This window comes from Leucoraja erinacea, chromosome 6 (genome assembly GCF_028641065.1).
Source record: "Leucoraja erinacea ecotype New England chromosome 6, Leri_hhj_1, whole genome shotgun sequence".
NCBI classification, from domain to species: Eukaryota; Metazoa; Chordata; class Chondrichthyes; order Rajiformes; family Rajidae; genus Leucoraja; species Leucoraja erinaceus.
In genome coordinates, this window is record NC_073382.1 from 83678245 (window position 1) to 83704694 (window position 26450).

The following is a 26450-nucleotide window of genomic DNA, read 5'->3' on the forward strand; positions in this document are numbered from 1 at the left end:
TTGTAGTTCATCCATGCAGTCTTTAAATGTCTTCCATTGCATATCCACCGTCAACCCTTTTAGAATTAATTGCCAGTCAATCTTGGCCAATTCACATCTCATACCCTCAAAGTTACCTTTCTTTAAGTTCAGAACCATTGTTTCTGAATTAACAATGTCACTCTCCATCCTAATGAAGAACTCAACCATATTATGGTCACTCTTGCCCAAGGGGGCACGTACAACAAGATTGCTAACTAACCCTTCCTCATTACTCAATACCCAATCTAAAATAGCATGCTCTCTCGTTGGTTCCTCTACATGTTGATTTAGATAACTATCTCGCATACATTCCAAGAAATCCTCTTCCTCAGCACCCCTGCCAATTTGATTCACCCAAACTATATGTAGATTGAAGTCACCCATTATAACTGTTTTGCACACATTTCTAATTTCCTGTTTGATACCATCTCCAACTTCACTACTACTGTTAGGTGGCCTGTACACAACACCCACCAGCGTTTTCTGCCCCTTAGTGTTTCCTGGATGGCTCTGAACTTTTTAAGTTTTAATGATAAAAAGACGGAAGTAATGGTTTTTGGTGGCACCACTGGGGCCCCCCCCTGTAGATCTGGGCTCCCTGGCCCAGTATATCAGACCAAGCATCACAAACCTAGGGGTTAAATTGGACCCTGAGCTTAAATTTGACAGTCAGATCAAGGCTGTTGTTAAATCAAGTTTTTTCCATTTGAGGCAGCTGGCCAAAATAAAGCCAATTCTGTCAAGGCAGTACTTTGAGACGGTAATCCACGCCTTTGTTACCACTCGGCTGGATTACTGCAATGCACTGTATGTGGGGGTTAGTGGGTCCTCCACCGCCCGTCTCCAGATGGTACAGAATGCAGCTGTACGTCTTTTAACTGGCACATGTAAACATGAGCACATTTTGCACATTTTAGCCTCACTCCACTGGTTGCCTATTCAGTTTAGGATCCATTTTTAAATTATTTTATTTGCTTTTAAATACCTGAATGGTCTTGCCCCGCCCTACCTATCTGAGCTTCTACACCCTTATACACCCGCCCGCTCTCTCAGGTCAGAAAATCAGCTGTTCCTGAGTGGGCCTAAAACTAAGCGGAAGCTCAGAGGGGACCGTGCCTTTGCTGTGTCGGCACCCAAATTATGGAACGATCTGCCTCTCCACATTAAGGATAAGGGGGAAATCCTTTAAAACCGAGATGAGAAGAACTTTTTCCACACAGAGAGTGGTGAATCTGTGGAATTCTCTGCCACAGAGGGTAGTTGAGGCCAGTTCATTGGCTATATTTAAGAGGGAGTTAAATGTGGCCCTTATGGCGAAGGAGATCAGAGGGTATGGAGAGAAGGCAGGTATGGGATACTGAGTTGGATGATCAGCCATGATCATATTGAATGGCGGTGCAGGCTCGAAGGGCCGAATGGCCTACTCCTGCACCTAATTTCTATGTTTCTATGTTTCTATTAAACAGGCCTCTTCTCTGTCTGTTTTTAAATCACTTCTTAAAACCCATCTCTTCTCCGTGGCCTTTGATACCCAGTACGATGTTGACTTTATTTATTTACTTCATTTAATTTCTTATTTTTTGATTGCTTTTATTCAGTGGCTATTATTTTTACTCATGTTTTATGTCTTTAATTTATTGTTGCATTTCACATGTAATTTTTGCGCCTCATGTGAGCTGTTATGGTGTCTGTTTATGATGTCTTGTTTATTCTTCTGTACAGCACTTTGGTCAACATTGGCTGTTTTAAAGTGCTTAACAAATAAAGTTGGATTGGATTGGATTGGATTGTTTATTTATTGTTCTGTTGGTATTTTATAGATACTGAACTATTTTTTGGTGTTTGTTTCGGGATTTACAGAGTACTGTGTTTACATATCGGTTGCTCTGCTGCGAGAAAGAATGTCATTGTTCCGTTTCGGGACAGGTAACAATAAAACATTCTTGACCATCTTGACATAGCCCACAGCACTGTGTGGACCTGCACCAGCTTTCCCAGCCCACCCCGACCCCTCACTGGCAGAGCTCACTCAGAAATACTGCCCCCTCACCATCCTGTGAGAAACATCCCGGCCTCTGTAGAGCCCAAGACACTTATAGACTCAACCCAGTCTGCACAAAAGTAGATTATTAGAAACAAATACATTTGGTCTGAACAAATAGGTGTTTTAAAGATAGTTCAACAAGTAATATCTTTGCTGAAGAGAGAAACTCGCGTGGTTGTCCAGAATGTAGTGACGACTTACTGGACAGAAGGAACTGCAGATGCTGGTTACAGAAAAAAAAACACAAAAAGTGCTGGAGTAACTCAGCGTGCCATTTTGGATCTTTTCCCCCAAGTTTGATGATACATTTGGAGGGAATGCTGGTGTTGAACGGTGAGCTGTAGTCGATGAACAACAGCCTGACCGCTGAGTTACTCCAACACTTTGAGTCTTTTTATGTAACATTGTTGACAACAACCTGGCCCTTAACTCCAAGAAGACCAAGGATCTCATTGTGGACTACAGAAGGTCTAGGGGTGGCACGCACACCCCCATCCATATTAACGGGACGGAGGTGGAACGTGTTTCTAGCTTCAGTTTCCTGGGGGTCAACATCTCCGATGACCTCTCCTGGACCCACAATACCTCAACACTGGTTAAGAAGGCTCACCAGCGTCTCTTCTTCCTGAGGAGACTGAAGAAGGTCCATCTGTCTCCTCAGATCCTGGTGAACTTCTACCGCTGCACCATCGAGAGCATCCTTACCAACTGCATCACAGTATGGTATGGCAACTGCTCTGTCTCCGATCGGAAAGCAATGCAGAGGGTGGTGAAAATTGCCCAACGCATCACTGGTTCCTCACTCCCCTCCATTGAGTCTGTCCAAAGCAAGCGTTGTCTGCGGAGGGCACTCAGCATCGCCAAGGACTGCTCTCACCCCAACCATGGACTGTTTACCCTCCTACCATTCGAGAGGCGCTACAGGTCTCTCCGTTGCCGGACCAGCAGGTCCAGGAACAGCTTCTTCCCTGCGGCAGTTACACAACTTAACCCCTAGTAGATCTCGTCTGCTGGATTGAATCGGGGGAAGCAAATAGGCCGAGTCTGTGCTTCACAATGCCCATGTCTTGAACTACTCGATCTAACTCGGTTCGATGAAGGGTCCCGACCCCAAAACATCATCTATCCATGTTGTCCAGAGACGCTGCCTCACCCGAGTTACTCCAGCACTTTGTGTCTTCCTTTGTAGTGAAGGCATACGTTTAGTGAAAAAAATGCTTCAGAGTAATTTGCTGAAAAATCTAAGAACCGTAAAGAATTGGTGTATTATTGGGGCTAGGCTACATATTCTCAAAATGATAGGATGCAGATTTTGAGATTTCACAGGGTTCTACCTGTTTCTATAGCAAGTCTTTGGCTAACATATCTCGAAACCCTTCTAATCCAAATGTCCCCCCTCCACCCTACTCCCCCTCCTCTCTTCCCCCCTCCCCCTCTCTCTCTCTCTCTGAGAGAGAGGGTCGCTGCCCCTCTCTCTCTATCTCTGCCCCTCTCTGCCAGTCTCTCCCCCCTCTCTCTCTCTGCCCTCTCTCTCTCTACTCCCCCTCCCTCTCCAGACGCGCCTGCGAGTTGGGGGCTATGCGTGAGTGGATAGGGCGGGGATGGGGTAAAAGGATCGATTGAATAATATTAATATAATATCAAGCGGGGTAGTTAGCATGTGTGTGTGTGTGTGTGTGTGTGTGTGTGTGTGTGTGTGTGTGTGTGTGTGTGTGGTTGGTTAGTGAGTGTGGGGGGGTGGTTAGTGTGTGTGTGTGTGTGTGTGTGTGTGTGTGTGTGTGTGTGTGTGTGTGTGTGTGTGTGTGTGTGTGTGTGTGTGTGTGTGTGTTGGTTAGTGAGTGGGGGGGGTGGTTAGTGTGTGTGTGTGTGTGTTTTTGTGTGTGTGTGTGTGTGTGTGTGTGGGAGTGTGTGTGTGTGTGTGTGTGTGTGTGTGTGTGTGTGCGTGCGTGTGCGACGCTGCAGGCCGCCCCCCCCCCCCCCCCCCCCCCCCCACCCCACCGCAACCGTGCGTTGAGTGGACCAGGCACAACTGGCCCCCCTTGGTCAAGTGTCTTTTAAATGCCACAATTGTATCTGCTTCCATAACTTTATTTTCATCTCTCTTTTTATTGTAATCATTCTGCAAACATCTCTTGTCACGGTTTTATTGTTGATGTGTACTCTTTTGATCACACCTTAATTCTTACCAAAATAGGAACAATAATTTTAAAGTCATTCGTATCTGTTCTGTAATACTGGCCAGGTATAGGGTGTAGGCAGAGCTGAGAGGGTTGTGGGCCAAATGCGGGCACGAGACGAGCTCGGTATACCAATTTGGTCAGCATGAATAAGGTGGGTCGAAGGGCCTGTTTCCTCTAACGCTGTGACTCTCGGATTCATTCTGAGACTCACTGCAGCTCTATTCCAGTGACAGAGCTCATCACCAGTTGTGAAACACAGGCCTTGTGACATTGTTCTCTCTCAGCCCCCTCTGTTTTGACAATGTCTTGTACATTAACCATGGCCCACACAAAGCTACCTGTTATAAGTCATCGGAGAAGAATTAGGCCATTCGGCAGATCGAATCTGCTCTACATGTTATAATTTGGTTCGGAAGAATATTTATTACAATTCTAACCACTAGCATTTGCCTGAAACATGAACCGTCAGAGATGGTGATTTATGCTCTCTCTGCCCTTCTCTCAGTATCTGTCAACCTTTGACCATTGCTTCTGAAGCCTTCGGACAAAGACCAATGACATTAATAGATAACTGCACATAACAAGCAGCACAGTTCCTCACACAAATAATTGACCTTAACCCATATTAAATGTTAAATGTAGGCACACAAGGAACTGCAGATGCTGGTTTACAAAACAAGACACAGTGCAGGGGTAGCCTCATTTAGTTCATTGTCACTAGTCTCATTTAGTTAATTGTCACTAGTATTATTTAGTTCATTGTCCCGTGTACCGGGGTTGCGTGCGTGCTATCCAGTCGGAGAAAAGACTATATGTCGACTATATATATAAATGATTGCACTCACGCCACCCACAGTGCAAAAATTTGAGTATAGGAGCAGAGAGGTTCTACTGCAGTTGTACAGGGTCTTGGTGAGACCACACCTGGAGTATTGCGTACAGTTTTGGTCTCCAAATCTGAGGAAGGACATTATTGCCATAGAGGGAGTGCAGAGACGGTTCACCAGACTGATTCCTGGGATGTCAGAACTGTCTTATGAAGAAAGACTGGATAGACTTGGTTTATACTCTCTAGAATTTAGAAGATTGAGAGGGGATCTTATAGAAACTTACAAAATTCTTAAGGGGTTGGACAGGCTAGATGCAGGAAGATGGTTCCCGATGTTAGGGAAGTCCAGGACAAGGGGTCACAGCTTAAGGATAAAGGGGAAATCCTTTAAAACCGAGATGAGAAGAACTTTTTTTCACACAGAGTGGTGAATCTCTGGAACTCTCTGCCACAGAGGGTAGTTGAGGCCAGTTCCTTGGCTATATTTAAGAGGGAGTTAGATGTGGCCCTTGTGGCTAAGGGGATCAGGGGGTATGGAGAGAAGGCAGGTACGGGATACTGAGTTGGATGATCAGCCATGATCATATTGAATGGCGGTGCAGGCTCGAAGGGCCGAATGGCCTACTCCTGCACCTAATTTCTATGTTTCCATGTTTCTAGGAGATTGATCAATATTTGCCCAATAGACAGATGTTAATTATCGATGGGATCTATTCTCCAACAACATTCCGAGATGAACCTTCCTAATGCTAGTGTATTTGTTGTATATGTGGCTGTTCCAAGAGCCATGGTGTGACACTGACCTGGTTTGATGTCGCCGCCTCCTTGCCCGGATCACCCACCTGCGAGGCTTTGTCCTCTCGCTGGGCTGCAGACCCAGATGCAGGCGTTGAGGAATCACCAGCTGCCACTTCACAACCTGCCTTCACAACCTTCATCGCTGCCTCCCCACTTGGTGGCCAGAAGACGGGGAGATCCTGGTTTGTGGCATTTACAGGGCACGTTTTTCCCGTGGAGTCCAGGTAAAAAAAAGTGCCCTGACCACGGGGTTAAACAAATACCAAGCTCCACCCGCCGCACACATTGGCCGAGTGTTCCTGCTTTGGTCACACGGTTCAATGGCTGGCCGGTCAAACCGACAGCCCCGATTCCCGACACTGACTGGGAAACGTGGGGCAGCGCTGTGCCCTCTACTTGTCTCCACCCAGCGCTTTGTGTAGCCCTTGTTGCCGCAGTATCAGTAAACAATCCAATCAACTGTGAACAAACTCCAAACTTCTGCAGCTCAGCGCCAAAGCTTTCATTCCAAACATTCAGACCAGCCTCAATACTGACAATAACACACAATCATCTTAATCAACAGATTTGGTTTCTGACAGCATTATGAAAACTCTTTCACAATTATCTTGAAGCAAAGGTTTAACGTGAATTGTTTGTCTCCGGAGCAGTTACTGGAGTCCAATCTCAAGTGGTGTAATGAATGAAAAGGATTTGTAAGCCACAGCAGGTGTATGGGAGCAACTCAAAAGAACACGCTGTGAGTCATAGAGTATGGAACAGGCCCTTCAGCCCAACTCATCCATGCTAACCAAAATCCCCCATCCAAGCTGGTCCCATTTGCCCACGTTTGATCCATATTCCTCTAAACCTTTCTAACCCATGTACCTGTCCAAATGTCTTTTAAACATTGTTATTGTACCTGCCTCAACTACCTCTTCTGGCAGCTCGTTTCATACCCACCAGCTACAGTGCGAAAAAAATTGCCCCTCAGATCCCTTTCAAATCTTTGCCCTCTCACTTTAAAGTCAAGTCAAGTTTATTCGTCACATACACATACGAGATGTGCAGTGAAATGAAAGTGGCAATGTTCGCGGACTTTTGTGCAAAAAGACAAACAACCAAACAAACTATAAACACAATCATAACACACATATATCTTTACATAATAAATAATGGAAGGAAAAACGTTCAGTAGAGTTAGTCCCTGGTGAGATAGGCGTTTACAGACCGAATGGCCTCTGGGAAGAAACTCTTTCTCAACCTCTCCGTTCTCACCGCATGGCAACGGAGGCGTTTGCCTGACAGTAGCAGCTGGAACATTCCGTTGCAGGGGTGGAAGAGGTCTCTCATGATATTGTTTGCTCTGGAGTTGCACCTCCTGTTGTATAGTTCCTGCAGGGGGGTGAGTGAAGTTCCCATAGTGCGTTCGACCGAACGCACTACTCTCTGCAGAGCCTTCTTGTCCTGGGCAGAGCAATTCCCAAACCAGATGGTAATGTTCCTGGACAAGATGCTTTCCACCGCCGCTGCGTAGAAGCACTGGAGGATCCTCGGAGACACTCTGAATTTCCTCAATTGCCTGAGGTGGTAAAGGCGCTGCCTTGCCTTACTCACGAGTGCTGAGGTGTGTGATGCCCATGTCATATCCTCAGAGATGTGGACTCCCAGATATTTAAAACAGTTCACCCTATCCACAGGATCCCCATTTATCCTCAATGGAGTGTACGTCCTCGGATGATGTGCCCTCCTAAAGTCCATGATCAGCTCCTTCGTTTTTTTGATGTTCAAGAGGAGGCTGTTATCCTGGGACCAGAGTGCTAGATCAGCCACCTCCTCCCGGTAGGCCTTCTCATCATTGTCTGAGATCAGGCCCACCACCACAGTGCCATCAGCAAACTTAGTTAATGAGTTGGAGCTGAACCTAGCCACACAGTCATGTGTGTACAGGGAGTACAATAGGGGGCTGAGGACGCAACCCTGGGGCGATCCAAGAGAGTCAAGAGAGTCAAGAGTCAATTTAATTGTCATTTGGACCCCTAGAGGTCCAAACGAAATGCCGTTTCTGCAGCCATACATTACACACAAATAGACCCAGACACAACATAATTACATTTTACATAAACATGCATCAGGGTGAGGGATCTTCGATGTATCTCCCCCCCCGATGTCGATCTTGACTACCTGGGGCCTGGCGGTGAGAAAGTCCAGGACCCAGGCACACAGGGAGGTGTTGGAGCCCCAATTCCATTAGCCGTTCCAGCCGCGCGGGGCAATGGTGTTAGGCCCCGGCCAGCTCTTGGTGCTGGGAATATCGTGTTGAAGCGCAGGGAACTGACCCACAGCAGCAGCCTCCCTCACGTCCGACTCCCCCCTTCTGGCTGTCCAGACTCAGCAGGCAGAGAGAGCAGCAGGCCTGTGCAAGCAGCAGCGGCAGCAGCAGACCGCATCGCTCCGTGGATCTGTTCGGACGGTATGCGAACTGCAACGGGTCCTCGTTGCGGCCTTCCGACGGAAACCCGAGAGAAAAAGGTCGGGGCGCAGGGAGAGATGTGATTCTTCACCAGCCCCTCAAAAAATTTCATGACTACCGACAGACTGCAAGCTGGCCACCGGAAGGTACTCAGGGTGAGGGAGTGTATTCCCTCATCTTGACACCTGGGGCTGGTGGGAGGCATTCCAGGAGGTACCGGTGACAATGTATCCCAGATTTTTTGAAACAGGCAGGCAGAACTGGCAACCTCTAGGCTGAAACAGGGTGTGTCTCGGACTGGATGTGTTTCTTCACCAGCCTCTCAAAGCATTTCATGACTACCGAGGTAAGGGCCACCGGACGGTAGTCATTCAGACAGGCTGGGGAGGCATTTTTAGGTACCGGTACAATGATAGATTTTTTGAAACAGGCAGGGAGGGATCTAGGCTGAAACAGGCTGTGTCTCCTGGTTCTTAATCCCGAACTCTGGGGAAAAGATCCCGGGTTATTCACATAATCTATGCTCCTCGTTGTTTTACAATCCTCTATAAGATCATCCTCCAGCCTCCTATATTCAAGGGGAAAGGAAAAAAAACAATGTATCCAGCCTCTTCCTCTAGCACAGGCCCTCAAATGCTGGCAACGCACTTGTAAATCTGTTCTGCACTCTTTCCAGCTTAGAAGAGTGACCAAAACGGAATAGAGTTCTCAAATATGGCCTCTCCAATGTCTTGTACAACTAATTTAATGTCCCAACTTCTAAACTGAATTCCCTGATAGATGAAAGCCTTCTTGACCACACGATCTACCTGTGATGCCAATTTCAAGGAACTATGTAGATCCCTCTGCTCAACAACACTCATCAGAGCCCTGCCATCCATTGTTAAAGTCCTGCCCTGTTTTGACTTCCCAAACCGCCTCACACTAATCTGAATTAAAATCGATTTGCCCTCTTGGTTTGGATATTTTTATGTGCTATCTTTGTAGCCATCCATATAATCCATTTTCATTGATTTCAGGGTGAATGGTCTTAATTGCAGCACTAACCTGCCAGTACTGACTAGTGCCCAATGCAGTCTGACTTCCAGTGAATTAACATGTGCACTGAGTTGGTGAGAACTCTGGATAACACAAGTGTCTACCAATGAAGTAGCACTTGAGTGTGCTCTTGTACGTTTTTTTACTCCAAGTGAAGACAGGGGACACAAGGGGAAGCAATGTGGAGATAGATACCAGCGGTCAGTATGACTGTGGCTCTGGGAGGTTAGAAGTGGAGATATTCACAGCACCAAAAGCACCGGCAAACCCTTGTGACCATTGGCCCATTAATCTCAACAGCAAAAGTTAAAATGATTAAATATTCAAAGCTCCACTTCCTCAGACGATTGAGGAGATTCAGGATGTCACTAAATACTCTATTGAACTTCTCCAGGTAGAGAGCACACTGACTGGTTGCATCACGGCCTGGTTCAGTAACTCAAACGCCCAGGAACGAAGGAGACTAGAGAGAGTGGTGGACACTGCCCGGTCAAAGGGATCTACAGGAGGCGCTGCCTCAAAAAGGCAGCCAGCATCATCAAAGACCCACACCACCCTGGCCACGCTCTCATCTCGCTGCTACCAACGGGAAGAAGGTACAGGAGCCTGAAAACCGTGACCTCCAGGTTCGAGAACAGCTTCATCCCAGCAACCATCAGGCTCTTGAACACTGCACAACACTGACCTCAGCAACTATGATCTTCTATGGACTGTGTCTTTAGTTGCACTACAGACTTCAGTTTTGCACTATGGTTATCCAGTATTACGGTTATTAATTTATTGACTTATTGATTATTGCATAATTATCTGTGTGTTATTGCATTTATGGGACTATTGTGGTGCAGCAAGCGAGAATGTAATTGTTCCATTGCTGGTATATTTGACAATTAAGCAAACTAGACTCTTGAAATGGGTCCACGCTCTTGTACAAGGACGGTGAGCCACAGAAATGGACAAAGCCTAGAAGTCAGGATTGTGGAGAGGATAGACATCACATGTCAGGCCTGGAGAATATTAAACCAATACACAAACTGCTGGAGTAACCCCACCCCCACCTCCCTGTCCTAAATGAATCATCTTGCATCTGTGCTCATCGTATCCGATAATTAAATCCAATCCCTTTGCCCCACCCGTCTACCAATACCCTCTGAGCTGAAGAAATAAATCTTGAGAAAACAAAAATAAAATTCAAACTCGAAGGAATATTTTATTTTTAAACTTTTAAAACTTTACTTTGCTGATGGGGAATGTTTGGAGCTGTAATCCCGCCAGTGTGCCGAGTTATATATTTTTAATTTGCACAAAAACCATTGCCTGAGCAATGCTCTTTACCAAGAATACACCAAATATAGATACAACAATAAACCAGACTGCTGCTGCCCATGTGATGACAATAAATCAGATGGATGAACCAATAATTAAACCACCAGAACATAGAATATTGGAAAATAAAAACTGAACTAGATAATAATGAAAAATGTAAATACAATTCTCACTTAAACTGTGCAGTAAACATGTTCACACTATTCTGAAAAGAACTGTAAAACTTTCACAGTAAAGGAATCAAACAGGAAAGAGAAACTCACAGGGAAGATGCCTGGTGTTTGACACCTTGGTCTTGAGATGTATAAGGCACCGTACATGGTCAGGTAATACAGCAGCGTCTAGCCCCCAGTACAACAGCTCACAACGCATATCCCACAGTCAGTGCAGGAGTCATGTTCACATGACCAGCAGAGCACAGACTTTATTAACGGGATGAATATTAGAGTCACACGATGACCATGAGAATCTCGTTACCCAAACACTCGAGCCATTTATTTAGCCGCGACCACAGCTACAGGCTCTCAGAGAACACGAATGAGAGGCTACGGGGAGCTGGGTATGGACACCATCCACTGTAAGCGGTGCCATTCACCGGCCAAATGCTATTAGAACAAATCTGAAGAAGGGTCTCGACCCAAAACGTCACCTATTCCTTCGCTCCATAGATGCTGCCTCACCCGCTGAGTTTCTCCAGCATTTTTGTCTACCTTAAAACAAATCTAAATCAGCATTATTTTTATAGAGGTTTAGGTTAGTTTAGTTTAGTTTATTATTGTCACATGTACCAAGGCATAGTGAAAAGCTTTTGTGGCATGCTACCCAGTCATAGAAAAGACTATACATAAATATAAATCATGAGGAGAATAGATAGGGTGAATGCACAGTCTTTTACCCAGGGGAGAAAAATAGGTGGGCGGTGCGACTCTGGCCAGCAGCGGCCTCTGCAGTCTGTCCGCGTTTTATTATTTTCTGTCTGTGTTTTTATGTAGTTTTTGTTATTTTTTGTTGGGGTGTGTGTGTGGGGGGGTGGGGGGGTGGGAAACTTTTTAAATCTCTCCCTGCATGGGAGACCCGACTTTTTCTCGTCGGGTTTCCGTTGTCGTTGGGGCCGCAACGAGGAGCGGCCTCCAACAGGAAGAGACCGGGGACTCTGGTGCTACGACTCACCGTCGCCGTCGCGGGGCTGGCCGAGTCCGGAGTGGGTGGAGCGGTGGAGGAGCGCTGCTGCTGCTGCTGCTGCGTCCCGACCGGAGAGTCGGAGGCTCCAACGGCAGGTCTGTGGACGGCGGCACCGGGAGCCCGCGGCTCCCTGGAGGGAGACCGCTTTTCAGGGCTCTTGCAACGGCGACTTCTCCCTCCGAGTTGCGGGGTTGAAGAGCTCCTGGAGCAGGGCCTACATCACTGCCCCGCGCGGCTTGGAATGGCCGCGGGACTCTGCGAGTGCACACCGGGGGCTCTAACACCAAGACCCGGTGTGCGGCCTCGCACCACCCGGCGTGTCTTTAATGGCCGCGGGACAATCGCCATCGCCAGCCGGGGGCTTTGACTTTGACTGACATGGGGGGGGACATGGGGGGGGTAGGAGTGCAGTGGAGAGATAAGTTTATTTGGCCTTCCATCACAGCGATGTGATGGATGTTTATGTAAATTATGTTGTGTCTTGGGTCTATGTGTTTGTAATGTATGGCTGCAGAAACGGCATTTCGTTTGGACCTCAAGGGGTCCAAATGACAATTAAATGTATCTTGTATCTTGTATCTTGAATCAAGAACGAGAGGACATAGGTTTAAGGTGAGAAAGGAAAGATTTAATAGGAACATGAGAGCGCGGTCTTGCACACCGCTCTCTCCCATCTGGACAGCCAGAAGGGGGGCTACGTGAGGATGCTGTTCATAGACTACAGTTCAGCCTTCAACACGATAGTCCCCACCAGACTGGCTGGGAAGCTAATGGAATTGGGGCTCAACACCCCCCTGTGTGCCTGGGGCCTGGACTTTCTCATCGTCAGGCCCCAGCTAGTCAAGATAGGAGGGAATACATCGAAGTCCCTCACCCTGAGCACAGGATCGCCCCAAGGTTGCGTCCTCAGCCCCCTATTGTACTCCCTGTACACACATGACTGTGTGGCTAGGTTCAGCTCCAACTCAATAATTAAGTTTGCTGATGACACTGTGGTGGTGGGCCTGATCTCAGACAACGATGAGAAGGCCTACCGGGAGGAGGTGGCTGATCTAGCACTCTGGTGCCAGGATAACAGCCTCCTCTTGAACATCAAAAAAACGAAGGAGCTGATCATGGACTTTAGGAGGGCACATCATCCGAGGACGTACACTCCATTGAGGATAAATGGGGATCCTGTGGATAGGGTGAACTGTTTTAAATATCTGGGAGTCCACATCTCCGAGGATTAGACACGGGCATCACACACCTCAGCACTCGTGAGTAAGGCAAGGCAGCGCCTTTACCACCTCAGGCAATTGAGGAAATTCAGAGTGTCTCCGAGGATCCTCCAGTGCTTCTACGCAGCGGCGGTGGAAAGCATCTTGTCCGGGAATATTACCATCTGGTTTGGGAATTGCTCTGCCAAGGACAAGAAGGCTCTGCAGAGAGTAGTGCGTTCGGCTGAACGCACTATGGGAACTTCACTTGCCCCCCTGCAGGAACTATACATCAGGAGGTGCAACTCCAGAGCCAACAATATCATGAGAGACCCCTTCCACCCCTGCAATGGACTGTTCCAGCTGCTACGGTCAGGCAAACGCCTCCGTTGCCATGCAGTGAGAACGGAGAGGTTGAGAAGGAGTTTCTTCCCAGAGGCCATTCGGTCTGTAAACGACTATCTCACCAGGGACTAACTCTACTGAACGTTTTTCCTTCCATTATTTATTATGTAAAGGTATATGTGTGTTTATGATTGTGTTTATAGTTTGTTTTGTTGCTTGTCTTTTTGCACAAAAGTCCGAGAGCATTGCCACTTTCATTTCACTGCACATCTCGTATGTGTATGTGACAAATAAACTTGACTTGACTTGAGGGGCAACTTTTCCACACAGTAAACAGAAATACAGAGGTTACACTGCAAGATGCAAACCACTGGTTAGCTGCAAAAATAGGATGGCCAGCTGACAGTTTGCCTAGAAGTACTTAAAAGAGCAACCACAGTTCTGGAAAAAAGGTCTTGTGGACAGATGAGATGAAGATTAACATATCAGAGTGATGGCAAGAGCAAAGTATGGAGGAGAGAAGCAGCTGCCCAAGATCCAAAGTATACCACCTCACCTGTGAAACACAGTGGTGGGGGGGTTATGGCCTGGGCATGTATGGCTGCTGAAGGTACTGGCTCACTTATCTTCATTGATGATACAACTGCTGATGGTAGTAGCATAATGAATTCTGAAGTGTATAGACACATCCTATCTGCTCACGTTTAAACAAATGCCTCAAAACTCATTAGCTGGTGGTTCATTCCACAGCAAGACAATGATCCCAAACATACTGCTAAAGCAACAAAGGAGTTTTTCAAAGCTAAAAAATGGTAAATTCTTGAGTGGCCGTCAATCACCCGATCTGAACCCAATTCAGCATGCCTTTTATATGCTGAAGAGAAAACTGAAAGGGACTAGCACCCAAAGCAAGCATAAGCTAAAGATGGCTACAACACAGGCCTGGCGGAGCATCACCAGAGTAGACACACAGCAACTGGTGATGTCCATGAATCGCAGACTTCAAGCAGTCATTGCATGCAAAGGATATGCAACAAAATACTAAACATGGCTACTTTCATTTACATGACATTGCTGTGTCCCAAACATTATGGAGTCCTGAACTGGGGGGGGACTATGTATAAACACTGCTGTAACTTCTACATGGTGAAACCAAAATGTATTAAAATCTGACAATGTGCACTTTAACCCCATGAAATTGTTTTCTATTACAAATCTCAAATGGTGGAATACAGAGGCAAATAAATAAATGATGGGTCTTTGTCCCAAACATTATGGAGGGCACTGTATCTAATCGCCTCTTAAACACCACTATCATATCTGCCTCCACCACCACCACCCCCGGAAGTGCGTTCCAGGCACCCGCCATTCTTTGTGTAAAAAAAACTTGCCCCACTCATCTTTAAACTTTGCTCCTCTCACCATAAAGGTATGCCCTCTAGTCTTTGATATTTCCACCCTGGGAAAAAGGTTCTAACTGTCTACCCTATCTATGCCTCTCATAATTGTATCTACTTATAGTCATAGAGTCATGCAGCATGGAAACTGGCTCTTCAGCCCAACTCGTCCATGCTGACCATATGCCCCATTTAAGCTTGTTCTATTTGCCTTTGTTTGGCCAATATCTCTCTGAACCTTTCCTATCCATGTACCTGCCCAACATTTTAAATGGTGTGATAGTACCTGCCTCAACTTCCTCCTTTGGCAGCTCGTTCCATATATCCATCAAATGGTGCAGTTTAGTTTAGAGATACAGTGTGGAAACAGGTCTAGCCCACCAAATCCATGCCAGGCAGTGATCACCTGTACACGAGTTCTATCCTACATATTAGGGACAATTTTCAGAAGCCAATTAATCCACAAACCCACATGTCTTTGGAGCATGGGAGGAAACCGGAACACCCAGAGAAAACCCACATGGTCACAGGGAGAACGTAAAAACTCCATACAGAAAGCACCCGTAGTCAGGATCAAACCAGAGTTTCTGGCGCTGTGAGGCAGTAAGTCTTGCTGCACCACCGTGCCACCACTGTGCCATTGTGTTTTACTTCACCTCAGAGTAAGTCTACATTTACCAGTGCAGTTTTACAACATTGTGACAAGATATCTCTAGGCATTTACGTCAAGAGTTTTCTTCAATGTTATCGCTATGATTGCATTTGGTCCCCATTGTTCTTTAGAAGCTGATGCAACACTGTTCTTTAGTTTGATCCCCGCTGATCCCCGGGTCAAAGTCCACCGAGTGACCACATGAAACAGAGGACCAAGCCTGATCAGACCATTCCGTAAACTAAGAAAATAAATGGCAATGGATTAATAGTACTGACACATCAATGAGATCAATGGAAGTTAAACTCAAATTAAACGGAAATAAATTGTAATTATAGTTGGGCGGCAGAGCTACTGCCTTACAATACCAGACTCGGGTTTGATCCCGACTACGGGTGCTGTCTGTACATTCTCTCCGTGACCTGCGTGGGCTTTCTCCGAGATCTTCGGTTTCCTCCCACACTCCAAAGACGTACAGGTATGTAGGTTAATTGACTTGGTATAAAATGTAAATTGTCCCCAGTGTGTGCAGGAGTGATAATGTGCAGAGATCACTGGTCAGTGCGGTCTCGGTGGGCTGAAGGCCCTGTTTCCATGCTGTATCTCTAAACAAAACTAAAACTAATTCTACACATTAATTCCGTCATAGAACGAAATGTGATCCTTTTGATTCAATAAATATCATGACTTATCAAACAATTGGTATCAGATGGGATCACTACCGAGATGGAGGCGTGGAAAGGTGAAGTCGGTGGCTGTGAACTTACTGCGATCTCACCTCACTCACCTTCAGAAGTGCCCTAAAGTTCCTTGATGAGCTTGGAAAGTGGGACAATGACCTTGTCGCATAGAAGCGGAGGGGTGGCTGCTGGAGGCCGCATTTAGACTATTGGGTTCAGTTCCATGTTATAGGAAAGATATTATCAAGCAGGGAACGGTACAGAGAAGATTTATGTGGATTCTACCAGGACTTGTGGGTCTGAGCTATAGGGAGAGGTTGAGTAGGCTCGGACTCTATTCCTTGGAGCACAGGAGGATGAGGGGTGATCTTATAGAGGTGTATGAAATCATGAGAAGAATAGATCGGGTGGGTCCAGCAAGATGTCGGTAGAACATGGACAGGTTCGAGTCAGGAACCTTCATCAGCCATTTTTTTTGGCTCGAAAACCAAAACCCCTCACTTTCACCTATATAAATATGAAAAATGGGGAAAATGTAACCGTGAGCTACATTTGTTTGATATTATTTTAAAGATTTATATGATATCCAAAATAATTGTGAATGCTGGAATGTCAGTTATGTAATCTTTATCTACCTGTAATTCCACAGATAAAGCCATCAATTACTGACAGGATCCTCTCTTTCAATAGACACCTGCATAGTACAATAGCAACTGCAGAAACCACATAAAGGCAACATTCTGTGTGCGCTTTCTTGTTTTATGCATGAGATTAGAATGAAAGATAGCAACAATACAAATCCTGTGTGAAAGGCAGAAGGTTAGGGTTGCAGTGGCTTGTAGATTTCACTTAAAATGATTGGGACTATTGAAGAGTATTGTTACCTTATACACACTCTGAATTATGAATCTGCAATATATTAATCATTCAGATTTTGCAAGATGCCAATTCTCCAAGCCACCTTACCTCTTCTTCTTCGGCTTGCGGGCTTGAGTTACAGGGAGAGGTTGTACAGGCTGGGACTTTTTTCATTGGAGTGTAGAGGGCTGAGGGGTGACATATGCTTTATAACATTTTTTACCGTGGTGAATCTGTGGAATTCTCTGCTACAGAAGGTAGTTGAGGCCAGTTCATCGGCTATATTTAAGAGGGTTAGATGTGGCCCTTGTGGCTAAAGGGATCAGGGGGTATGGAGAGAAGGCAGGTACAGGATACTGAGTTGGATGATCAGACATGATCATATTGAATGGCGATGCAGGCTCGAAGGGCCGAATGGCCTACTCCTGCACCTGTTTTCTATGTTATTGAGGTGTACAAGAGCATGAGGATAAAGTGAACGCCCAGTCTTTTTCCCAGGATAGATGATTCTAAAACTAGAGGGCACAGGCGTAAGGAGAGAGATATGGAAAAGAGGAACCTCAGAGGGTAGTGCGTATCTGGAATGAGCAGCCAGATGATAGACAAGTGGATAGAATTGACTTTTAAAAGACATTTGGACAGATATGTGGATATGAAGAGTCGAGAGGGATATGGGCCTAATGCAGTGAAATGGGTCTAGCCCATTTTGGTTCATTTTCAATGCAATTGCCAAATTTAAAATATACTAGACCAAGTGCAGACCCGTTGGGTCTGCTCCCCCAATGGTGTGATCCCCAACCCAATATTCCACCATGCACCCGTCTCCTCCAACGGAACTGAAGGCGTTCCCAAATGTATGATTCCAGCACTCCCCTGCCTCCCTCAGCAGTGGATTAAAAAAAAATTCCAATTGCACCTACCCTGCCTGCTGCAGCAGTGAAAAGTTCATAAGTGTTCCTGTCTTGCAACTTTGTTTTGAAGTGTGTTGGAAATGATAGGAAGGAGCAGCCGTCAACGAATCAAAAGGCAGAAAGGCAGCCGGACGCCGGACAGCAGCCACACAGTTTTAATATATAACTAGACCAAGTGCAGACCCGTTGGGTCTGCTCCCCCAATGGTGTGATTCCCCCAAACCAATATTCCACCATGCACCCGTCTCCTCCAATGGAACTAAAGCCGTTGCCAAATGTAAGTTTCCAGCACTCCCCTGCCTCCCTCAATTGCACCTCCCCTGCCTGCTGCAGCAGTGAAAAGTTCAGTGTTCCTGTCTTGCAACTTTGTTTCGAAGTGTGTTGGAAGCTGACAGGAAGGAGCAGCGAATCAAAAGGAAGAAAGGCAGCTGGCAGCCGGACGGCAGGCGGCAGCCACAGACTTTTATATATATACTAGACCAAGTGCAGACCCGTTGGGTCTGCTCCCCCAATGGTGTGATTCCCCCAAACCAATATTCCACCATGCACCCGTCTCCTCCAATGGAACTGAAGCCGTTGTCAAAAGTAAGATTCCAGCACTGCCCTGCCTCTTTAAAAAAAAATCCATTGACACCTCCCCTGCCTGCTGCAGCAGTGAAAAGTTCAGTGTTCCTCTCTTGAAACTTTGTTTCGAAGTGTGTTGTGTCGGGTCGTCTACATTGAGCTATCCCTCTACGATTAGAGCAGTTTATCGCAGAACAGTGAGCTGAAGATGTGGACGCCATGACAGTAGTCGAGGCAGCCCGGTAAAATGGCGCCAACAATCACCCATGACGCTGTTGCTCTTCCCGGGCCCCGGCGCGTGACGCCCGGCGCGTGACGTCACGGAGCCTCTGCGCGCATGACGTCACCGCGCCGGTGGTCCCGCTGGGGCGGTCGCTAGGCAACGCCCGGCAAACCCTCCGACTCTCCCCCCGGCAGCGCGTGCGGGTTCCGGTTCCGGTTCCGGGCGGAAGTAGCGCCGGCATGACGGCGGGAGGCGGAGAGAGCGGTTTCCTCAGGTGAGGGGATGGAAGAATGGAGTGGAGGGGGACGGTGCGCCGCTCCTGGTGCTGGGGCCCGCGGGCCCGGCCGGGAGTGAGACGGGGAGCCGCTCCTGGTGCTGGGGGCTGCGGGCCCGGCCGGGAGTGAGACCGGGAGCCGCTCCTGGGGGCTGGCGGGCCCTGCGGGGCCCGGCCGGGAGTGAGACCGGGAGCCGCTCCTGGTGCTGGGGCCCGCGGGCCCGGCTGGGAGTGAGACCGGGAGCCGCCAGTGTTGAGCCGCTCCTGGTGCTGGGGCCTGCGGGCCCGGCTGGGAGTGAGACCGGGAGCCGCCAGTGTTGAGCCGCTCCTGGTGATGTGGGCGGGAGACACGGTCACGGGGCTGTACAGCACGGAAACAGGCCCTTCGGCCCATCAAGTTGGCACACTGAGCTATCCCTCTAAACTCTTCCTATCCATGTATCTCTCCTTTAAAATGGTACCGGGGAGAGAGCGCAGTGGCAGTGTTTACAGTCCACTATGTTTACATATTCTGTTGCGCTGCAGCAAGGAAACATTTCATTGTTCTGTCTGGGACATTTGACAATAAAACTCTCTTGAATTGTATCCTTCAATAACTTCCTCTAGCAGCTTGTTCCAGGTACGGACTACCCTCTGAATGAAAAAGCTGCCCCTGAGGTTTCTCTTAAATCTCTCCCCTCTCACCGGTGCCCTCCAGCTTTAGAATCCTCTACGCTGGTGGGGAATGACTGAGTGTTCACTTTATCTGTGCCCCTCATGATCTTGTACACCTCAATAAGGTCATCCATCAACATCCTACGCTCCAAAGACAAAAGTCCCAGCCTATTCATCCCTTTCCATATGAAAATCTGCCATCAGTGTTTCAACAACATACTCAAACATGCTCAGTGTTGTTTGTAGGTTTCCACGTACTGCAGGTAAATTACAAGAGACGGTTGATTTTGTTAGTTCTGCTTCTGAGTTCCTGAAAGTCGTTCCAGTGGCACAGTGCCAGATACCTGGCTTTGATCCTGACCTCAGGCGGGTGCTGTCCACACAGTTTCCATGTTCTTCCTGGGGCCGTGTAAGGTTTCTCCGGGTGCTCTTGTTTCCTCCCACACTCCAAAGAACTATGTTTGTTAGTTAATTGCCTTCGGTAAAATTGTCCCTTGCGTGTAGGATAGTGTTAATGTACTATCGCTGATCCGTGCGGATTCGGTGAACTGGTATCTCTAAAGACCAAATAATGTCATTTTGTATATTAGGAGGTAATGAAAAGTAGATCCAGTAGGCCCAGTGCAAATTGGAGGAACGGTACTTCATATTTCGCTTGGGTAGCTTACACCAAAGATCGTAGAAGCTCTAGTATCTTTGGTTTACACCCCAGCAGTATGAACATTGACTTCTCCAACTTCATGTAGCCCTTGCTTTCTCTTCCCTTCCCCTCCCCCTTTCCAGTTCTCCCACTAGTCTTATTGTCTCCGCTAACATTCTTTATTTTTCCCGCCCCCTCCCTGAAGAAGGGTCTTGACCTGAAACATCGCCAATTCCTTATCTCCGTTGATGCTGCCTCACCTGCTGAGTTACTCCAGCATTTTGTGTCTACATTCGATTTTACTAGCATCTGCAGTTCTTTCTTAAGCAAAACTTGACAAGACTGGTGTGTGTCTTTACACTCTGACCAGCATTTACCTTGGGAGGGTTTATACACTTACGTAAGGCGTGAATTCTAATGTTATTTTATACATTTGAAATGCCAGTGTTATTAACCTCTTGTTCTTTTTATTAGGTTTATGTTTTCGTTGGCCTATCCAGTGTTGTTCATAAGCACTGGTTTATCATTCTTCCTGGTCGCTATTTTGCTGTACATACGATTCTGGACCTGTCCACAGAAGAGAATATCACAAAATGCAGGAAAAAGTGCCAAGAAGTCTTTGGTGGTGGCGTTCTTTCACCCGTATTGCAATGCCGGGGGTGGAGGGGAACGGGTGTTGTGGTGTGCTGTGCGAGCACTGCAGGAAAGGTGAGTACCAGTTACTGCACCTGCAATGTCTGGATATTTGTGGAACATTTTCTCTAAAGGGGTCCAAATACTCATGTACTTTGATTGTGTCAGCAGAATGCGATAGTAAAAAGCAAGTTTATAAATCCACGGTCGGCCATCTTGTCTGTGAATTACAATCCCCTTTGGCCTTGTTCTTCTCTCCCCATGACCTCTTTCATAGACTCTGCATTGCTGTATCCCCAGCTGCCTGTCAAGTACTATTTTCTTTAACCCATCACTTGAGATAGAATAGAATAGAATAGTTTCTTTATTGTCATTGTAACATGGGCCATGTACAACAAAATTTAAAATGTCAGCCAGTCAGTGCAGCATTCAAACATTTCTAAAGCTAACGAAACATCCACGGTAAAATAATAAAGATAAGCAAATAAATAAATATCACAGACAAAGCACGCATACACACCCAACCCTCCATCTTTCTGTCGATTTCACTGTTACCACAGTCCCTTAGTCTGTATCGCCCCTGCGTTCCTTGGCGGCTACATTTAGTGCTTTTATAGCAGTGGGGTAAAAACTGTTTTTTAGTCTATTTGTCCTTGTCCTTGTGGATCTGTACCGTCTGCCTGACGGCAACAGTTCAAACAGGGAGTGTCCGGGGTGGGAGATGTCCTTTATTATATTCTGGGTTTTTTTGGTGCAGCGGGAACTGTGTAGGTCCTCCAAGGTAAGGAGAGGGCAGCCGACAATCCTCTGGGCGTTGTCAATGGCCCTCTGATTGGCAGAACCAAGCCCTGGAACTCCCAGCCTGAACTTCCATCCTTTCTCCTTTAATACATTTCTTAAAACCTTTCTCGTTGAGCAAGCTTGATTACCCGTCTTGGCTCGGTATAAATTATATTCTGACTTCATCCCTTTTAAGTGCCTTGGGACACTTTCTTATTTTACAGTTGCGAGCTGCAGGTATTTCTTAATCAGCGAGGTAGGTTGTGTTCTAAGGGAACGTTTGATTTGCAAATTGAAAAATAATTTTCCACTAGATTCGTCTTAAAAGCTCTGGTTGCGTTACAGACCTCAACAAAGTTGTTTAAAAATCATATCCACATTAATAGATGAACATATTACATGAAATATATAATATTATTAACAATTAAATCCTAAATTAAGATCTAAAGATAAACAATGTATACACCCAGTGAATCAATCCAGATCCAGAAGAGTCTCGGATGGAGTGACCACAACATAGTATCATCTGGAACCAGTGGTCTTTGTTACAAAGTTCCCTTAAAGACAGAAGTGGCAAATACCTAAATTGAACTGTAGACAAAAGGAACTGCAGATGCTGGTTTATTTAAAAAAACAACACAAAGTGCTGGAGTAACTCAGTGGGTCAGACATCTCCGGAGAATATGGATAGGTGATTGTTTGGATCTGTAGAAGGGTCCCGATCTGAAACGTCAACTATCCATTTTCTCCAGAGATGCTGCCTGACCCATTGAATTACTCCAGCACTTTGTCACCTAAATTGAACTTCAACTTACTAAAGCTTTTTGGATACTAACCTATAGACTTAGTCCTAATTTTTATTCAACTGGCCCCATGAAAAGTAAACCTACAGACACACTTCATTAACTTGCCGAGGCCAAGATCTGAGTGGAGCTGCACACAGCACTAGCAGCTACTTCTCAGGAAGACATTTCCAAATGGGAAACTATGTAGTGTACATGCGTGCCGTCTCCAAGGCTTTCAATGTAGGTGTAAATTCTGTCTCCATCTCCCCCCCCCGATAGGGAATCTCTCAGAATATCCGGTGTAAATGTATTTTTGTTGTGCAAAGTTCTGTCCGGAAAGATCACTGTGGGCTGTACTGTACTGAAACAGACTCACCAGTCTATCTGCACTTGTAGCAGCAAGTAAAATACACCCTTCATGCACAGCAGAAACACTAATAATTAGCCCGGTGCCTAATTATTAAATTAATTATTATTAATGGCTGCTCGTCTCTCTGTCCCAACAACAGACCATACAGCAAAAATAGAATTGTAGATCAAGAACGTATCATAAAGATTCAATGCTGTTGCACTGACAATTCAATGCTGTTCGTGACATTCCAAATTCAAAGAATGTCTAAACAGTGCATGATGTCTGATGCAGCAATTTCTGGACTAAATACAATGTTTTCAACTGGGTTTTGTCAATTAATTCTTTGTAAATAAAATTAAGACTGATTTCAACATGCACTGATCCTATCATGAATATTGTTTGTAGCTTTTTCTGTGTATCAGAATTATCAAGTATTCTGTAACATTTTCCCCAATATGTTTGACATACAAACATGATGCATTTTGTCAGCAAGGTTCTCATTTTCACATTTTGTAATTCACAGATACGCTGATATTAAAATAGTCATTTACACTGGAGATCAGGACGTCACAGATGAAGACATACTAGACACAGCTTACAGGCGATTCAACATCAAACTACGCCAGCCTGTTCAGTTTGTTTTCCTGGAGAAACGCTACCTTGTGGAGGCGAAGCTTTATCCCTACTTCACTCTGCTCGGCCAGAGTCTGGGATCTGTGCTGCTGGGGTGGGAGGCCCTCATGAAGTGCACTCCTGACATCTTCATCGACTCCATGGGCTATGCCTACGTGCTGCCTCTCTTCAAGTACTTGGGTGGCTGCCGTGTGGGGTGCTACATCCACTACCCCACCATTAGCACAGACATGCTGTCTATGGTGAAGGACAGGAATCTGAGGTTTAACAATGCAGCGTTTATATCAAACAATCCCATACTGAGCAACCTCAAACTTGTCTACTACCACATCTTTGCCTGGCTGTATGGATTGGTCGGGTCTTGCAGCGACATTATAATGGTGAATTCCACATGGACTCTGAATCATATTCTTTCTCTTTGGAAGGCAGGTGACCGTACTCACGTTGTCTGCCCACCTTGTGATGTTCAGGCGTTTCTGGACATTCCCCTGGAAGACAACAGTAAAAGGGCCGAGCATTCCATCGTTTCGATCGGGCAGTTTCGGCCAGAGAAGGACCAGGCTCTACAAATTACAGCCTTCCATCGCTTCCTGCTGGACTGCGCTCACAAGTGTGCTGTGAAGCTGGTCCTGATCGGAGGCTGCCGTAACGCTGAGGACGAAGAGCGAGTATCTAGCCTGAAGAAACTCTGCGAGAATCTGGGAGTGCAAGAGAATGTTGAGTTTAAAATTAATATTCCATTTGCAGAACTTAAAAAACATCTCTCTGAAGCTACAATTGGGCTGCACACCATGTGGAATGAACATTTTGGTATAGGTGAGCATGTTACAGTTCTGCTCCGATTCTTGCTGAATTTGTTTTATTTTCACGGGTTATTTTGAAGAATCTGTGTAATACTTGGTGTTCCAAGTATTATAGATTCATAGCATGCTTTTGAGATGTTTAGTATTAAGTGCCTAAGAGGTGATCTAAACAAGAATTATTTGTGGTCTGAATGGTAACTGAAGCCGCAGAGCAATACTGTAATTGGATACATGACATTTGTAATGAGTTGGTGCACCTGAAATAGACCAGGCCAGTGTTCCGACAACAGGACAAACAAATGTCCCTGTCTGTGATCTTCATCTTGAAGCAATAACTGTTACAATCCGCAGCAGCGAAAAATCCATTGACCCGAGTCCTGGCTGTTGCCTCTCAAACTAATTGTTTGCAGGCAATTGTAAAGGCAGCAGGTGATGAATTTCTAATACAGTTTAGATTTCTAGTTTCTTTTTACAGATTAAATTTCTGCTAATCAATGGTGCGACAGTTAGACCAACATCGGTCTAACATCGGTGAGACCAAGCGCGGGCTTGGCAATCGTTTCGCCGAACACCTCCGCTCGGTCTGCAATAACCGACCTGATCTCCCGGTGGCTCAGCACTTCAACTCCCCCTCCCATTCCGAATCTGACCTTTCTGCCCTGGGCCGGCCAAAGTGAGCACCACTGGAAATTGGAGGAGCAGCACCTCATATTTTGCTTGGGCAGTTTACACCCCAGCAGCATGAACATTGATTCCCGGTAGCCCTTATTGTCTCCTCCCCTTCCCAGCTCTCCCTCAGCCCTCTGGCTCCTCCTCTTCCTTTCCTCTTCCCCCCTCCCCCTCCCTACATCAGTCTGAAGAAGGGTTTCGACCCGAAACGTTGCCTATTTCCTTCGCTCCATAGATGCTGCCGCACCATCTGAGTTTCTCCAGCACTTTTGTCTACACGCGACAGTTAAATGGTGTATTGGGTCGGGTGCTAATCAATCCCATTGCAGTTCATTCCTGTGGAGCCATGTGCTGAGGCTGGCATAACTCCATCGAGATATTTAACTTTGTGGTTGTGACGGGATGCCACTTCATCTCTTTATGGAAAGGTGAGATGTGATCACAAAAGATAGAAATTTCAATTGGGTGAAAAAAAAATGTTTACTGGTTGAGGCCAGAAAAGAGAATTGTGTTTGGGTGCCTTGTTGTACTAAGTACCCCGGAGGGCTTGGATCACTATAACAGTGCTTGCAGACCTGGTTACAGGCTATGTTCAGGCAGTGATGCACCACGGTTGAGCCATCAATGAAGTTTCTGTAAAGAAAGAGCTGAGAAAAAGGATTGCGGAACAGGAATTCCTACCAGCACTGACTGTATTGTTCTATTCATTCATTTTACCGAGAGCTGTCCCAACCCTCTATTGCTGTGATGTGATTGATATACGTTCACCCTGTGTTACTGAAGTCCCAGTGACCATGTTCCCTTTCCCACAGGTGTGGTGGAATGCATGGCTGCAGGAACGGTTATTCTGGCCCACAATTCTGGAGGCCCCAAGCTTGACATCGTGGTGCCTTTTGAGGGGGGTGAGACGGGATTCCTGGCAGACAGCGAAGAAAGTTACGCTGACGCTGTAAATACCATCCTGGCACTGCCACCGGAGCAGCGGATGGAGATCCGACGGAATGCACGCAAGTCTGTCAGCAGATTCTCCGACCATCAGTTCGAGATGGCATTTATATCTGCTCTGGACTGCCTCATTAGCCCAGGATAATAATTATTAAACGTGTTTAACGACTCCTGGGAAAGATTGATTATTAAATAATATATGTAAGTAATGACTCTCTCCCCAGTCTCCACCCTGGGAGACGGGAGGAGAAACATTCCACAGTATTGCCGTTGTTTGTATATATTTGAAAAGGTTTACGTTATCTGTGTAAAAGATAAATCTTTCATGAATTTTGCAGTAAATATTGCATAAGGGAAAATATGTTCTGATTTCAGGTGTGTGATTGTGCAAGTTACTTCAGTATTTTCTGTAACAAGGCAGTTTCTTAGGGCACCGTCACATTATACACGAGGGAAGCACTGCGAGAGGGCTCAAAGATTCTCCACTGACTCAACTCTCCTGCAGTTTATCGTATTCAAATGACAATGTTGCGTGCAGATCTTACACTTGCACAGCAGGCCATTAGTAACCCACCTTTCCTTGTCG

General features: G+C 46.3%; 2 protein-coding genes across 4 annotated transcripts in view; one reads left to right on the forward strand and one right to left on the reverse strand.

Annotated features, from left to right (window-relative positions):
* The window catches only part of LOC129698360 (copper-transporting ATPase 2-like), an 80556-nt gene extending 72754 nt beyond the window's left edge, over positions 1–7802 (reverse strand). For 2 of the 3 annotated variants that reach the window (XM_055637465.1, XM_055637464.1), the window contains exon 1: positions 5878–7800. In XM_055637465.1, coding sequence (XP_055493440.1) covers positions 5878–6012 — 135 coding nt within the window. In that variant the 5' untranslated portion in view covers positions 6013–7800. Of the gene's footprint in view, positions 1–5877 lie in introns of all 3 variants that reach the window. The other variant, XM_055637467.1, reaches the window with a different exon arrangement.
* An 11053-nt stretch (positions 7803–18855) lies between these two features.
* alg11 (ALG11 alpha-1,2-mannosyltransferase) lies at positions 18856–26223 on the forward strand. The gene is made up of 4 exons (XM_055637477.1): positions 18856–18970; positions 20739–20972; positions 23338–24263; positions 25732–26223. Exons 1-4 carry the CDS (start codon positions 18936–18938, stop codon positions 26007–26009), a joined length of 1473 nt encoding a protein of 490 aa, XP_055493452.1. The 5' UTR covers positions 18856–18935; the 3' UTR covers positions 26010–26223.
* Positions 26224–26450: the final 227 nt, after the last annotated feature.

What these genes read in the sequence shown, in the direction of transcription:
- alg11 (XM_055637477.1), top strand. Translation starts at nt 18,936, where the DNA reads ATGACGGCGGGAGGCGGAGAGAGCGGTTTCCTCAG. An exon ending in GGAGAGAGCGGTTTCCTCAG is followed by an intron (nt 18,971 to 20,738) that starts GTGAGGGGATGG and finishes TCTTTTTATTAG; the next exon opens with GTTTATGTTTTCGTTGGCCT. An exon ending in GAATGAACATTTTGGTATAG is followed by an intron (nt 24,264 to 25,731) that starts GTGAGCATGTTA and finishes CCTTTCCCACAG; the next exon opens with GTGTGGTGGAATGCATGGCT.